We start from the raw sequence: 12373 nt of genomic DNA, 5'->3' as shown, positions 1-12373 counted from the left end.
AAATACAACCAGCTCTCCTGGACTCCTCTCCAATCACACTAGCTTCCCAAGGGACCCTGCCCATCAGTTCCCTGAGGGAGTCAAACTCTGATTGTTGGACGTCCAGGGCGTGTATTCTGCTGCTCTCCTTTCTTCCTTTGGTCAGGGTCCTGAACTAGACCATCTTAGGGTCAACTCATGCCCAGCTTGCCACTTCTACTTCCTCTAGCAGTTCTTCCCTGTTTGCGAGCAGCAGGCCAAGAGGAGACGGCCCCTGGCTCGCTGTGCCAGCACTTGCACCAGGAAGTTGTCCCCAACACTCACCAAGACATCCTGGACTGTCGGTGCACGGCCTGGTTGCTCTGCAGCAAGTCAGGGCGACTGAAGCTCCCCAGGAGAACCAGGGCCTGTGATCTGGAAACATCTGTTAGTTGTCCAAAGATCGCCTGATCTACCTCACCCTCCCGGTCCGGTGATCGACAGACACCCGCCAGGACGTCGCTTTTGTTGCTCTCGCCTCTAATCTTAACCCAAAGACTCAACAGGCTTTTTTCCAGTTTCATACTGGAGCTTGGCGCAAACTTTCTGCTCTCTTACATACAGTGCAACCCCTCCCGCCATTCTCCCCCCGCCTGTCACTCAGAATACCGGAACTGGAAGGGACCTTGACAGATCATCGAGTCCAGTCCCTGCCCTTACGGCAGGACCAAGCACCTCTAGATGTTCCCTAATATCTACCCGCTCTTAAATATTTCCCATAATGGATATTCCAAAATCTCCCAAGAATTTATTCCAGTGTTTAACCACACTGACAGGAAGATTTTTTCCTACTGTCCAACCTAAACCTCCCTTGCTGCAGTTTAAGCCCATCGCTTCTTGTCCTGTCAGAGGTGAAGGAATTTTTCCTCTCACCTGCTTGCAACACCCTTTTAGGTACTTGAAAGCGGTAGTGTCCTTGTTGAGGGCAGGCTCCCCTCGAGCAGACTCCCACAGCCAAAATCCCCCCACGGGTCCACTTATCGAGCTCTGGACGGCCCAATGGCCAGAGTCTGAGTCCCAGATCTCCCTCTTATGGGGTTAATGGCGCTTCTCCCTTGCCGGGGTCACTACAGTCCAGAGGCCCCATCTTAGTGCCACTCCCCTCTATTGGGGTAAATACGGCACTGGGGCCCAGTTCTTGCGGCACTCTCTTCTGTTGGATAAATACGGCCTGAAGGCCGAGTCCTTGTGGTGCCCCTCTATCAGGGTCAGTACAGCCTTGCGGCCCAGTCTTTGGAGTACTTCCCTCTATCAGGAGAAATACGGCCCGGAGGCCTAGTCCTTGTAGCGCTCCTCTATCAGGGTCAATACAGCCCTGAGGCCTAGTCTTTGGGGTGCCCCTCTATCCAGGTCAACATGGCCCTGCAGCCCAGTCTGTGCAGTACGCCCCCCTTCTGGGGTAAATACAGCCCTGGAGCCTAGTCCTTGCAATGCTTCCCTCTATCGGGGTAAATACAGACCACAGGCTCCCGGAACTACCTCTGCCTAGGAGCACTGTAGAGGGAGGGGGACCCGGGCCCTATGAGCAGTGGCTTGGTCCACTGCTCACTCAGCAGGGGTTCTCTCCCCACAACCCGCTGAGCACTTGGGTTGCAATTCCTCACCCTGGGCCACTTCCTATGACCCCACATGCCTCCCTGTCGCTGTACCACCAGGCTGTCTCCAGGGCCGTCGCTGCTGCATCGGCTCCGGCTGCGTCTGCTCCTCCGGCTCTGGAGCTGGCTCAGCAGGTCCTGCCCCTTCAGCCGTCAGCCCTGAGCGAATTGCCTCAGGGCCTTTTATACTCCAGCTCACCTGTGAGCATGCCCAGTAAGGCTGTGGGGGAAGGGCGTTTTCGGCCAGCTGGGCCCAGCCCACATTCTGGGCTACAGTGCAGGGCCAAGGTGCCCCCAATCACATGTCCCTGTCAGTCTTCTCCTTTCTAAACTAAACACACACAATTCACTCTCCCCTTGTAAGTCGTGTTGTCTAGACCTTGCATCATTTTTGTGACTCTTTGCTAGACTTCCTCCAATTTGTCCACATCTTCCCTGAAATTGATACCCAGAACTGGACACAATACTCCAGTTGAGGTCTAATCAGTGCAGAGAAGGGCAGAAGAATTGCTTCGTGTGTCTTCCTTACAATACTCCAGGTAATGCATCCCAGAACGGTGTTGGCTTTTTTCACACAGTTATACTGTGGACTCATATTTAGTTTATGGTCCACTAGGACCCCTAGATCCTTTTCTGCAGTACTCCTTTCCTAGTTAACCACTTCCTATTTTGTACCTGTGAAACTTTGCATTTATCCTTATTGAACTTCATCCTATTCGCCTCAGACCATTTCTTCAGTTTGTCCAGATCATTTTGCCACCCCTCCCAGCCTGGGATCATCTTCAATCTTTATAAAAGTGTACTTTCGATGCCATCGTCTAAATTCTTCATAAGATATTTAACACAACTAGTCCCAAAACGGACCTCTATGGAATCCCACTCGTTATGCCCTTCCAGCCCGATTGTGAACCACTGTTAACTACTTTCCGAGAACACTTTTCCAACCAGTTAGCATCAACCTTAGAGTAGCCCCATCTACACTGTATTTAATTTATTGAGAAGATAGCCGTGCAAGACTATCTTAAATGCTTTATTAGGTGAGGAGCTTCCGTGGGCCAGACCCACTTCCTCAGATCAAATAGTGGAAGAAAGTTGGCATGACCCTATATACCATAGGGTACAATAAAAAAATGAACATACACACATATCCTTTGGTAAATAGGGTCGTGCCAATTTTCTTCCACTATTTGATCTGAGGAAGTGGGTCTGGCCCACGAAAGCTCATCACCTATTAAACCATCTTGTTAGTTTTAAAGTGCTACACTGTCCTGTTTTTTGTTTCAGCTAGACCAGACTAACACGGCTACATTTCTATTACTATTTTAAATGCTTTACTGCAGTCTAGATGTACCACACCTACTGCTTCCTCAACCACAAAGCTTATTATCCTAAAGAATGAGATCAGGTTGTTTTGACATTCCCCTGTTCCCCTAAGTGAATGATGCCAAATGCTCCCTCATTCCAGCTACACACACAACTGGTTAGGAAATAGTGAAAACACATAGGCTTTAGGCTTCACGTGCAAACAATGGCCCCTGGAATTCTGTGCAAGAGTAGTTTAAATGTCTCTTTATTGATATACAAACCTAATAACCTTTAAACCAACAAGGAGAGAAGTCAGTAACTGAACACAGCATGATAGAAATACAGCATAGAAAGTAGATCATGTAGCATCCATGGAGAACAGCATGGCCACATTTTCTTGTGCACTTTGGAGCAGTCAGTCCGGTCTCCCAGAACTGCTCCAATTACGAAAGGGGCTCGTGTGTCTCCACAAACATGTTCTAATTCTAAATGCTGTCAGAGGGGAGGCCGCTGCTCTCCACAAAGGCAGGCAGTGCGGTTCAACAGCGTACAGTAGCACTGAGATTTTCTACATCCCGAGAGTTCAAAGCATTTGTACTCCTAGGAATGATCCATCTGCACACACACAGTCTCTTTGGAAGGGGAGAGGAGGTGGGTTGTAATGGCTGAGCCCTCACGTTAACGTGGTGGATTGTGGCTTTGTCCTGCATTACCTGCATCCATTACACAACATTCATAAGTGTAAGGCACTAGAAAATGGTGAGATTATACACGTTTTCACAGCTTAACTCTCCAACTCCAGGTCTGCAGGAGAATCGCTGGCAAGTGTTAAAACTGCTCTCCCAGCCCTATACATTTGACTCTTGAGGAGAAGATGGTTAAGGATGACATTTCGATGGGGAAACAAAGTGCTGCTGAGAATGAACATAAGAGTCCTCCAAAGGAGAGTGTCTAATTGGGTGCAGCTCTGAGGTGGCAGTTTGCTCTGGAAAGAACAGTCAGGCTTGGTGCAACTCTGGAGTGAGGCCAGGAGAGCAGAAGTGCCTCTCAGCACTGCCCAGCACAGCACCCCGGAGAAACAGTGCTGAGTACCAGCACAGGCCGTAACAGAGCATTCCCCAGCACTGGCAGTAAGGAGCAGGCAAAAAGCAGCCAGCCCACTTGCAAACCCGATGATCCAGTCAATAACTTCACCTGGCAAGGGAGTTCACACACAAACATTTCACACGGACTGGACCGGACCGTTGTTTGGGAGAGTCCATTAGCATATCTGATAGCAAACACCTTGTTCTGGAGGGAGAGCTGCCAGCAAACCATCCCATGCTATGGAAAGGAGAAAATGGCCTCCCTGGGAGCTAGTCTACAGCAATCTATCCTCAATGTCGGGAGTTTGCCTCCCTCATGCAGGGCTTGCATCATTACTCCCTCAGACAATCGCATGGAACCAGATCTCTATTAAAGTGTCTCTGGAGCCATAAGAACAGCTTACAGAGCCAGTCAGTTTTAGGCTCTTTGACTTTTAGTAGAGTCAAAGGTGTTACTGCAATCAAGACAAGAGAGTCAGACTTTGGTCTGTTCAAGGGGCTCTAGTTGGCTCCCACCACACTAAAAACATTTCATAGCACAAAGAGGATCTTGACCATGTCGCTTAGAGGTGCAAGCGCCTGGGACTGTCCCTTCTATGCTATAACACAGAACTAAGCTGTATGAGTACGTGCAGCTCCTGGAGAACCACTGCATTTGTACTCGAGGTGGGCATCAAACATACACATGGCAAGATCAGTTTTCTTAATCATTTGATCGGGAAGCTGTTCATACAAAACCATGAATGTCTCTCCAAAACCCTCCTGATCTCCCTTCCTGAATGTACCTTCTCGGGTGAATCTTAGATAGTAACTCTGATCTAAATGCTGCAGACTTTACATTGCAACTCCAATTCAAGCCTACGCATCAGTAACATAATAAAGTGAAGTATTTAAATATACAGGAATCAAGAAACCAGAAGTTGCCTGCACAAACAAAGAGCAAGATGGTGAAATTCACAATGCTCTGAAAGCCTTGATCGCTGAATGTCGTGGCTTGGTGTTGAAACCCTAAGCCCTACTGTAATGCAGCATTCAGATGTCATTTTGTTTTCCAAGAGCTGGAAAGCAACAAGGCTCTGCCATGAAACACGTTCTACTGCCGTGGATGCGTTTTAACGACAGATCCAATGGTGTTTTTCTGTTCCCCTTAACAGCACAATTCCACTCTTGCAAGTGCCGCCAGCGGCTCAAATGGGAAATCCTGTATCTGTGTGTTTCCCTATTGATTTCAGTTCCCACGCCACTTCTGTGCAGTTTTAGTCTTTGCAGCAAAGGAAGAGGAACAGAAGCACTCTGGCAACCTCCCTTGCCTTCTGCGTTTGCTGCAGAGCCAGCGATGGCGTGTCTGCTCGGCATGGGTAATTACGCAGTAACCAATCAAGCAGTATGCATGGCTGATGCACAAACAATTAATGTAAAGCACCAAGACACTAACAATCTTGGGAAGTATTCCGCCCCCAAACGCAACATGGACCGTGCTCACCCAGGACTAGAACTGTACCAAGTTTTTCATGTTCAACTTAATGTCCTGGAGTGAAGAGGGCTCCAAAGGGAATCTGAAAGAGCTGCCAGCTCTGCAGTGCACCAAGGAATAACCCTAAAAACCTAGGGAAGGAAGTGTCCACAGAAGCACGAACCACACAGATGTGTGTTATGGATGGAGAGAAGCATTATGAAGGGACCATGAATTTTTTCCATATGATGTTTCCTTTTGTGGGGTAGATTCAGTGGAGTGGAAAGAATGGAAGCCCACAAGGGAAGGGTCGAAGAGGCAACAGTAGGAGAGAAGATTGAACCCAGCAGACCCCTGGAGAAGATTACAGATGAAGGGGAGATGCCGGGGTAATCAGAAGGAAATGGAGCCAGAGGTGGGATTCTTCAGGACAGGGGAAACAGTGGTACAGCTTGAAGGCCAAGAGGAATAAGCCAGAGGGGAGACAGATGGTGCATGGAAGGAGGAAGAGGAGGATAGGACAGACATTTCCACCAGTGTCAGCGGGACAACATTTAACACACAGGTAAGCTAACAAGCTACACGCCACCCTGACAATGTTTACCAAGCCGTCTGAGAAAGCGAGGACCTTTCCCAGGGTGTCTGCCTCCATCATAAGCACTCATTTGCCAGAAAAGCTTGGGAAGTGCTTCGCCACTGCTATGGCCCCGGGAATCTCTCCTAGCTGCAACCACTGTTCTGACTGAGCCAGTTTCTACACTGCTACCAATGCAGTTCCTCTGCCTGTCTGAGAGGAAAGGAAACAAGCCGGCAGCAACAGCAATATAGCCATTTGATTCAGGGGAGCAACTGCTCTGCAGCAGCTTGGGACCAGAGGGACCCAGCCAAGAGCAGAGGAGCAGCCTAGCCCAGGTGACAGGGGAACTCACCAGAAACCCAGCAAAATGGAGTGGGAGCTCAGCCCTGCTGAGGCCTGACAAGGAGTCCAGGTGAGCCAAGAGCAACACAATCTTCTGTAAGTGGCCTCATGATGGAGCTCTGGAGTCAGATCCTGCAGAAGTACCATTAGTGGCTCTTCCCACCAGACCCTGCTGTGAACTTGTTACAATGTTTAGCAGAAACACTATCCAGAAACAGGTGGCATGTAATGATAATTTCCTCTTCCACTGGGACATCCATATACACTAAGGGTTAGTCTACACTACAGTTTGGTTGACAAACTGACCTAATTAGGTCACTGTCTACACCAGAATGTTGCTTCAACCAAAGTAGGTGGCTTGCTACGCTGACATATCTCCCCCTTCATGAGAGGCATAGGGCTTATGTTAGTGTAGTTAGAGCAACACAGTGTCCATGTAGACACACATTCCTTACATCCCTGTTGTGCACTGTTAGCCACAGGAACTCACAACTGGAGTCATGAAATTGACAAGAATGTCAATTTCATGGCTGGTAGACCCTGGCAGAGTTCAGAGCGGGTCCCAAACCCAACTGGCAGCCCATCTCTAGGCGCAATTTCACAGCACTGCACCTACCAGCAGTGAAATTGACATTCTTTTCAATTTCATGACCTCAAATGCGAGCCTTCACTGTCTGGTTTTGCTGGGATGTATACTGAAAGCTCTCAGTGACAGAAGAAATGGTGGTGAATCTTTAACAGATAAGTCCTTACTCTAAAACGTTTATTCATTATTGGAGTTAAAGGTGCTCTCAGAACCAGATTTAAACAATCTGACTAAAATCCTTTCTTCTCTCAACAGCACAGCTTTTGGTCTCCTGGGATACCAAGATTTTATTTGTTCTCTCGTCCTTAGAGTCTTCCAGGCTACACAGAACCTGAATTTCTAATGTAACCCCCCACCCCACCATTTTTAAAATCTCTCTCCTCTGTCTACCAGCGATGTTAAATAAGAGCACAAGTCTAATATGTTTCAATGCAGAAGTCCCTATTCAAATACACTGTGTGAAGCCGGTTGCTGTCGTGATGCGAAAAGCAGAAAAAGTGGTGGTTCCCAGCTATCGCTGTATGTACGTGTTGGCGCCACTTGGAGAGAAGCCCATTGCTGCACTACACACTTGTACTGCTCGGTCTAGTTCAGAGCCCAGACCGCACCACTGATTCCATGCAGGTGGATCCCTGGGTCCGTGCTAAGCCAACTGCAGCATCTGGAGCCTGACTGCAAGCTCAGATTCACAGAGTTCAAGGCCAGAAAGAACCATTAGCCCGACACAGGCCGGCAGTTCCTCAGGGAAGCTGGTACGCTCTCAGAGTCCAAGCTAAACAGTGAGGAGGGCAAGTAGTACAGATTGGGAGTGTGAAGGGAAGCAGGGCAGGAAACCAGTTCCGATCCAGAGTATTGCCACTATTCTAACCGTGGCCAGAGACACTGCTGAAAGTTAGGCTAGCCAGACGAGCTCCCAGAGCTATGCTCTGGAGGCTGTTTTTTGTCGCTAAGGTTTGACAAGTTTATAGCAAGAAATTTTTTTGACCGTATCACTACAGGCACACTTAATTGGCTTAGGAAAGCAAGCAAGCAAATGGCTCTGAAAACATGTCTCCTGTTAGTGGTCATCCCACTGCAAATGCTTACTGTTTGCACAGAGGCCCCAGGTGAGTGCTCCCCTGCGCAGAACCTGTTACCACTGTTATTCCTCACTTCAAAGAGTTAGCACCACTGAAACTGAACAGGACAACTCTTCATAGGCCAGCTCTACAGGACAGCTGAAGGCTGGCTTAAGGTATGCAATTCCAGCTATGTAAAACACTCAAGCTGCCCAAGTCAAATTATTTTTCAGCAGCATCAAGGAAAAATAAAATCTACCAAGGAGAAGGCTTGACTCGAACACTTTCCACCACAGCAGGACAAAGACTGGATGGAAGCCAGACAGGTCTCGAGTAGCACTGGGCTCACAGGTAACATTACTGATGCTCACCCAATGCTGGGAACAGCAAGTGCTAGAAACCCCCTCAGCTGGCTGTGAAGGTGAAGTTCTCGCTTCTGGCTCACAAACAATTCAGTCAGCTCAGTGAACACACGTCAGTGCTAGATGGAAAGACACTGGCTCCAGTGGGAGGGAGAAACCCAGAGTGGGGAACCAAAAGTGTGTGTGTAGGGAGAAGTTACCAGAGATTTTTTAATGGGTAATTTTAAAATAAGGGAAGAGAAAATGCATTACCCTGATCCAGCTCACAAACGGAGGAGGAAGATTTGGAGAGACAAACCCACAGGATACAATTTTTCATTTTTCATCCACTTTCTTCCCCATTCCACCCTGTTAGGAATCACTGCAGAGTTGTCAGCCTCAGAGTAGTCCGGAGTGTCTATGATGGCTGCATGGAGAGATTTTGCAGAGGCAAGACAATTCAGAGATCCTTACTCACTTTCTCTTCTAACCTCAGGCCTTGCATAGTGCATCGCTACCTTCAACCAAGGCATTACTGAGATGGAGAAGACAGAAATGCGAGAGCTGCTGAGAAGGCAGGGCCAGGAAGCATAGCTGATACACACTGCCTTCCTTACCAGGAGCCTCTGCAGTGCCCAGAGCACCAGAGTTCAAGGAACCAAACTTGGGCCCTCAACTCCAAACTCCAGCCCCAAGGCTGCTGCCCGCCCTCGCCAGCTGAAAATGCAAGACTTCGTCCCTTGCTCTGTGCTACTTTCCAAGACACACACACACACACACACACCAACCTCATACCAAACTCCAATGCTTGGCGTGTAAGCCAGCAGAGAGCTCACGCCAACAAAGGAGGAAAATCCACAGGAGGAGGAGACTGTACACCATGCAGCTGAAACAAGAGCAGCACTGCAGCAGTGCCAGAAATGGTGAAGAGTCTAGAACGTCTCGGCCCTTTCTGGAGATGGATGTTGTCTCTGAGCAGGAAAGGACAGACAGAAACAATGTCCTTTTGTAGGAGTGAAGTGCACGTGGGGATCTTCACGTATGCAGAGAAAATCATTCCCTCTCAGTGGGCCAACAGAGCAGGAAACTTACCTGCCCTATGTCTGTCATTTCCACAGCCTCATGATCAAACCTCACTTCCTGGGAAGGAGAGAGGAAGGCAGGAATAGCGTGGAGCCCACCAAAACCTGCCTGTTGTTATGCCTCGCATGGCGCCTGTGAGGTAGCTGATCATTCTATTGTCCTGTGCATCTCTGACCTGTGGAACTGGCTGGCAAGAAGGAGCCCCCTACGCTGGCTGTGTGCTTTATTGCAGGTGTACCTGCTCCCCTGCAACCAGCAGGTGAGGTCACACTAAAGGGGTTAGCCAGGAGACAGGAAGCCAGAGCCGACTGGTCTAGGCCTTAGGCAGGAGGGGGATCAGAAAGGTACAGTCCTCGAGACATCAGCTGAACCCCTCTCAATAGCTACTGAGTCACAACCTAGGGTTTGAGGACCATGGGCTTTCGACGGATACTCAACTCCATGCTGCTGCCTCTGAAGAAGGGAGATGTGGGAGCACGGCATGGGAAGGGAGGGAGACTAGGTGAGGGGTTGGAAAAGTCTGAAAAGTTAGTTCTATGACGTCCAAAGTGCAACGCAGCAAAAGGTTTAACAATGGAAAGAGCAGGAGGGAGAAGGCGGCGGGATCACAGGCGCTGAAGAATAAGGGAGATGGTGGGGAAGGCGAGGAGGATGGTGGGAGGGGGCAGGTGGTTCTACTTCCCATGGTACCCACTCAGTTCCATCTCGTCCTTGCGGCGGCGGTGTGTGAAGACCGAGCTGAAGGGGTAGAGCTTGGCCTTGGCCTGGAAGCGCTGCCCAGCAATGTCAATCTCATACTCGCCCCGGTTGATGAAGTCAGGTGTCACCACCAGCGCTTCCCTGGTTTCCTCGTCAAAGTGCTGCACAAAGCCCAGGCAGACGTGGCGTTCCAGGGTGTAGCTATAGGCGCTACTGGTGGTCTTGCCCACGTAGAGGCCATTGCGGTAAATGGGCTCCCCCCACCAGGGCCAGAGATCAAGGTCTGTATCATGGTCCTCCAGGATGAACATGGTGAAGCGCTTGCACACGCCCTCCTGCTTCTGCTGCATCAGTGCATCCCGACCAATGAAATCAGTCCCCTGGAGACAGAAGGAAAGGCCTGATGAAGGGCATATGGTCTGAGCCAGACTCAGCAGATGCTTTGCCATACAAGGTCAGCCTAGGGCCATGTTGCATGAAATCACTCCCCCCTGAAACCGGTCCCTTCCTATCTGCAAAGACACAAGAGCTGATGAGTCACTCACATGTTCCATCTTTCCTTGCTTTCAGCTGCTGAAGTGTATTAAAAAAGGCATAAAAATACAAGCACATAGCAGGTGCAGTTAATTCATTCCAGGTTTAGCACTATTACTGGTTCTAGCAGTCTCCTGCATTTATTTCACTTTGTGTAAATTATTGGAACTGATACTACCTCTAACAAGGGGAATGAGTACCCATCTATTTTCTTAGCATTGGATTCGGTGTAAGCAATTACTGTGTTGCCATAAAGCGGTGACCTAGTTACAGGTGGGCAGGAATGTGACGCAGAGTCAGCGACAGGAAGGCACGCAATCCCTATTTACATGTAGTTCCACACCTCAAATAACAGAGATCCACTGTCTTGCATCTCTCCACCTACAGGTGATTTAGAATGGCCATTGCAGGCCTCTACATGTTACCTTCTCTCAATCTCTTGTTTTCACTTAATTCAGCTGCAGCTCTTCACATGTTTTGTGCACTTTTTTTTTTTTAAAAAGGTTGGGATTTTGTCACACTTCGTTTTTCTCCTGTGGTCTTGTGCCACAAACACTTTGTTGGAAATTATAAGAACAAAGCAATCGTTCTCCACTTCCAGGATTAGCTTGGATAATCCTTTTAGACTTCTGCAGTAGCGATTTACAGTTTGTCTGCACCATGAAATTAATTCAGACTAAGGTAGGGAGGGAATTTAAAGCAGAACAAACACTGTTCACATGCGCTGCGTGCTCTTATTACATAAGAACGGCCAGACTGGGTCAGACCAAAGGTCCATCTAGCCCAGTAGCCTGTCTGCCAACAGTGGCCAGCGCCAGGTGCCCCATAAGGGGTGGACCGAAGATAATGATCAAGCGATTTGTCTCCTGCCATCCCTCTCCAGCCTTTGACAAACAGAGGTCAGGGCACCATTTCTTACCCCCTGGCTAATAGCCTTTTATGAACCTAACTTCCATGAATTTATCTAGCTTCTCTTTAAACTCTATTATAGTCCTAGCCTTCACAGCCTCCTCTGACAAAGAGTTCCACAGGTTGACACTGCGCTGTGTGAAGAAGAACTTCCTTTTATTAGTTTAAAACCTGCTACCCATTAATTTCATCTGATGTCCTCTAGTTCTTATATTATGGGAACAAGTAAATAACTTTTCTTTATTCGCTCTCTCCACACCATTCATGATTTTATAGACCTCTATCATAACCCCCCCCTCCCCCCCGCCAGTTTTCTCTTTTCTAAACTGAAAAGTCCCAGTCTCTTTAGCCTCTCCTCATATGGGACCCATTCCAAACCTGTAATCATTTTAGTTGCTCTTTTCTGAACCTTTTCAAACATCAAAATATCTTTTTTGAGGCGAGGAGACAGCATCTGTACACAGTATTCAAGATGTGGGCGTACTATAGTTTTATATAGGGGCAGTAAAATATTCGTCTTATTTTCTATCCCTTTTTTAATAATTCCTAGCATCCTATTTGCTTTTTTGACTGCCGCTGCACAGTGCGTGGACGTTTTCAAAGAACCATCCACGAGGACTCCCAGATCACTTTCCTGATTAGTTGTAGTTCAATTACCTCCCATCATACTGTACGTATAGTTGGGGTTATTTTTTCCCCCCAATGTGCATTACTTTATACTTATCCACATTGAATTTCATTTGTCATATTGTTGCCCAATCACTGAGTTTGGTGAGATCTTTTTTAAG

The 12373-nt window shown here is 48.3% G+C and overlaps 2 protein-coding genes across 6 annotated transcripts in view; both read right to left on the bottom strand.

The window, feature by feature from the left end:
* Positions 1 to 2745, bottom strand: part of LOC142831131 (uncharacterized) — a 30966-nt gene extending 28221 nt beyond the window's left edge. For both annotated transcript variants that reach the window (XM_075940695.1, XM_075940694.1), the window contains exon 1: positions 304 to 2745. In XM_075940695.1, coding sequence (XP_075796810.1) covers positions 304 to 542 — 239 coding nt within the window. In that variant the 5' untranslated portion in view covers positions 543 to 2745. The remainder of the gene's footprint in view (positions 1 to 303) is intronic.
* A 421-nt stretch (positions 2746 to 3166) lies between these two features.
* PDPR (pyruvate dehydrogenase phosphatase regulatory subunit) overlaps positions 3167 to 12373 on the bottom strand; it is a 52687-nt gene continuing 43480 nt past the window's right edge. For all 4 annotated transcript variants that reach the window (XM_075940674.1, XM_075940675.1, XM_075940672.1 and 1 more), the window contains exon 18: positions 3167 to 10522. In XM_075940674.1, coding sequence (XP_075796789.1) covers positions 10118 to 10522 — 405 coding nt within the window. In that variant the 3' untranslated portion in view covers positions 3167 to 10117. The remainder of the gene's footprint in view (positions 10523 to 12373) is intronic.

This window comes from Pelodiscus sinensis, chromosome 12, assembly GCF_049634645.1.
Source record: "Pelodiscus sinensis isolate JC-2024 chromosome 12, ASM4963464v1, whole genome shotgun sequence".
Classification (NCBI taxonomy): Eukaryota; Metazoa; Chordata; order Testudines; family Trionychidae; genus Pelodiscus; species Pelodiscus sinensis.
The sequence above is the reverse complement of the archived record's forward strand: the minus strand, read 5'-3'. Positions and strand labels throughout refer to the sequence as shown.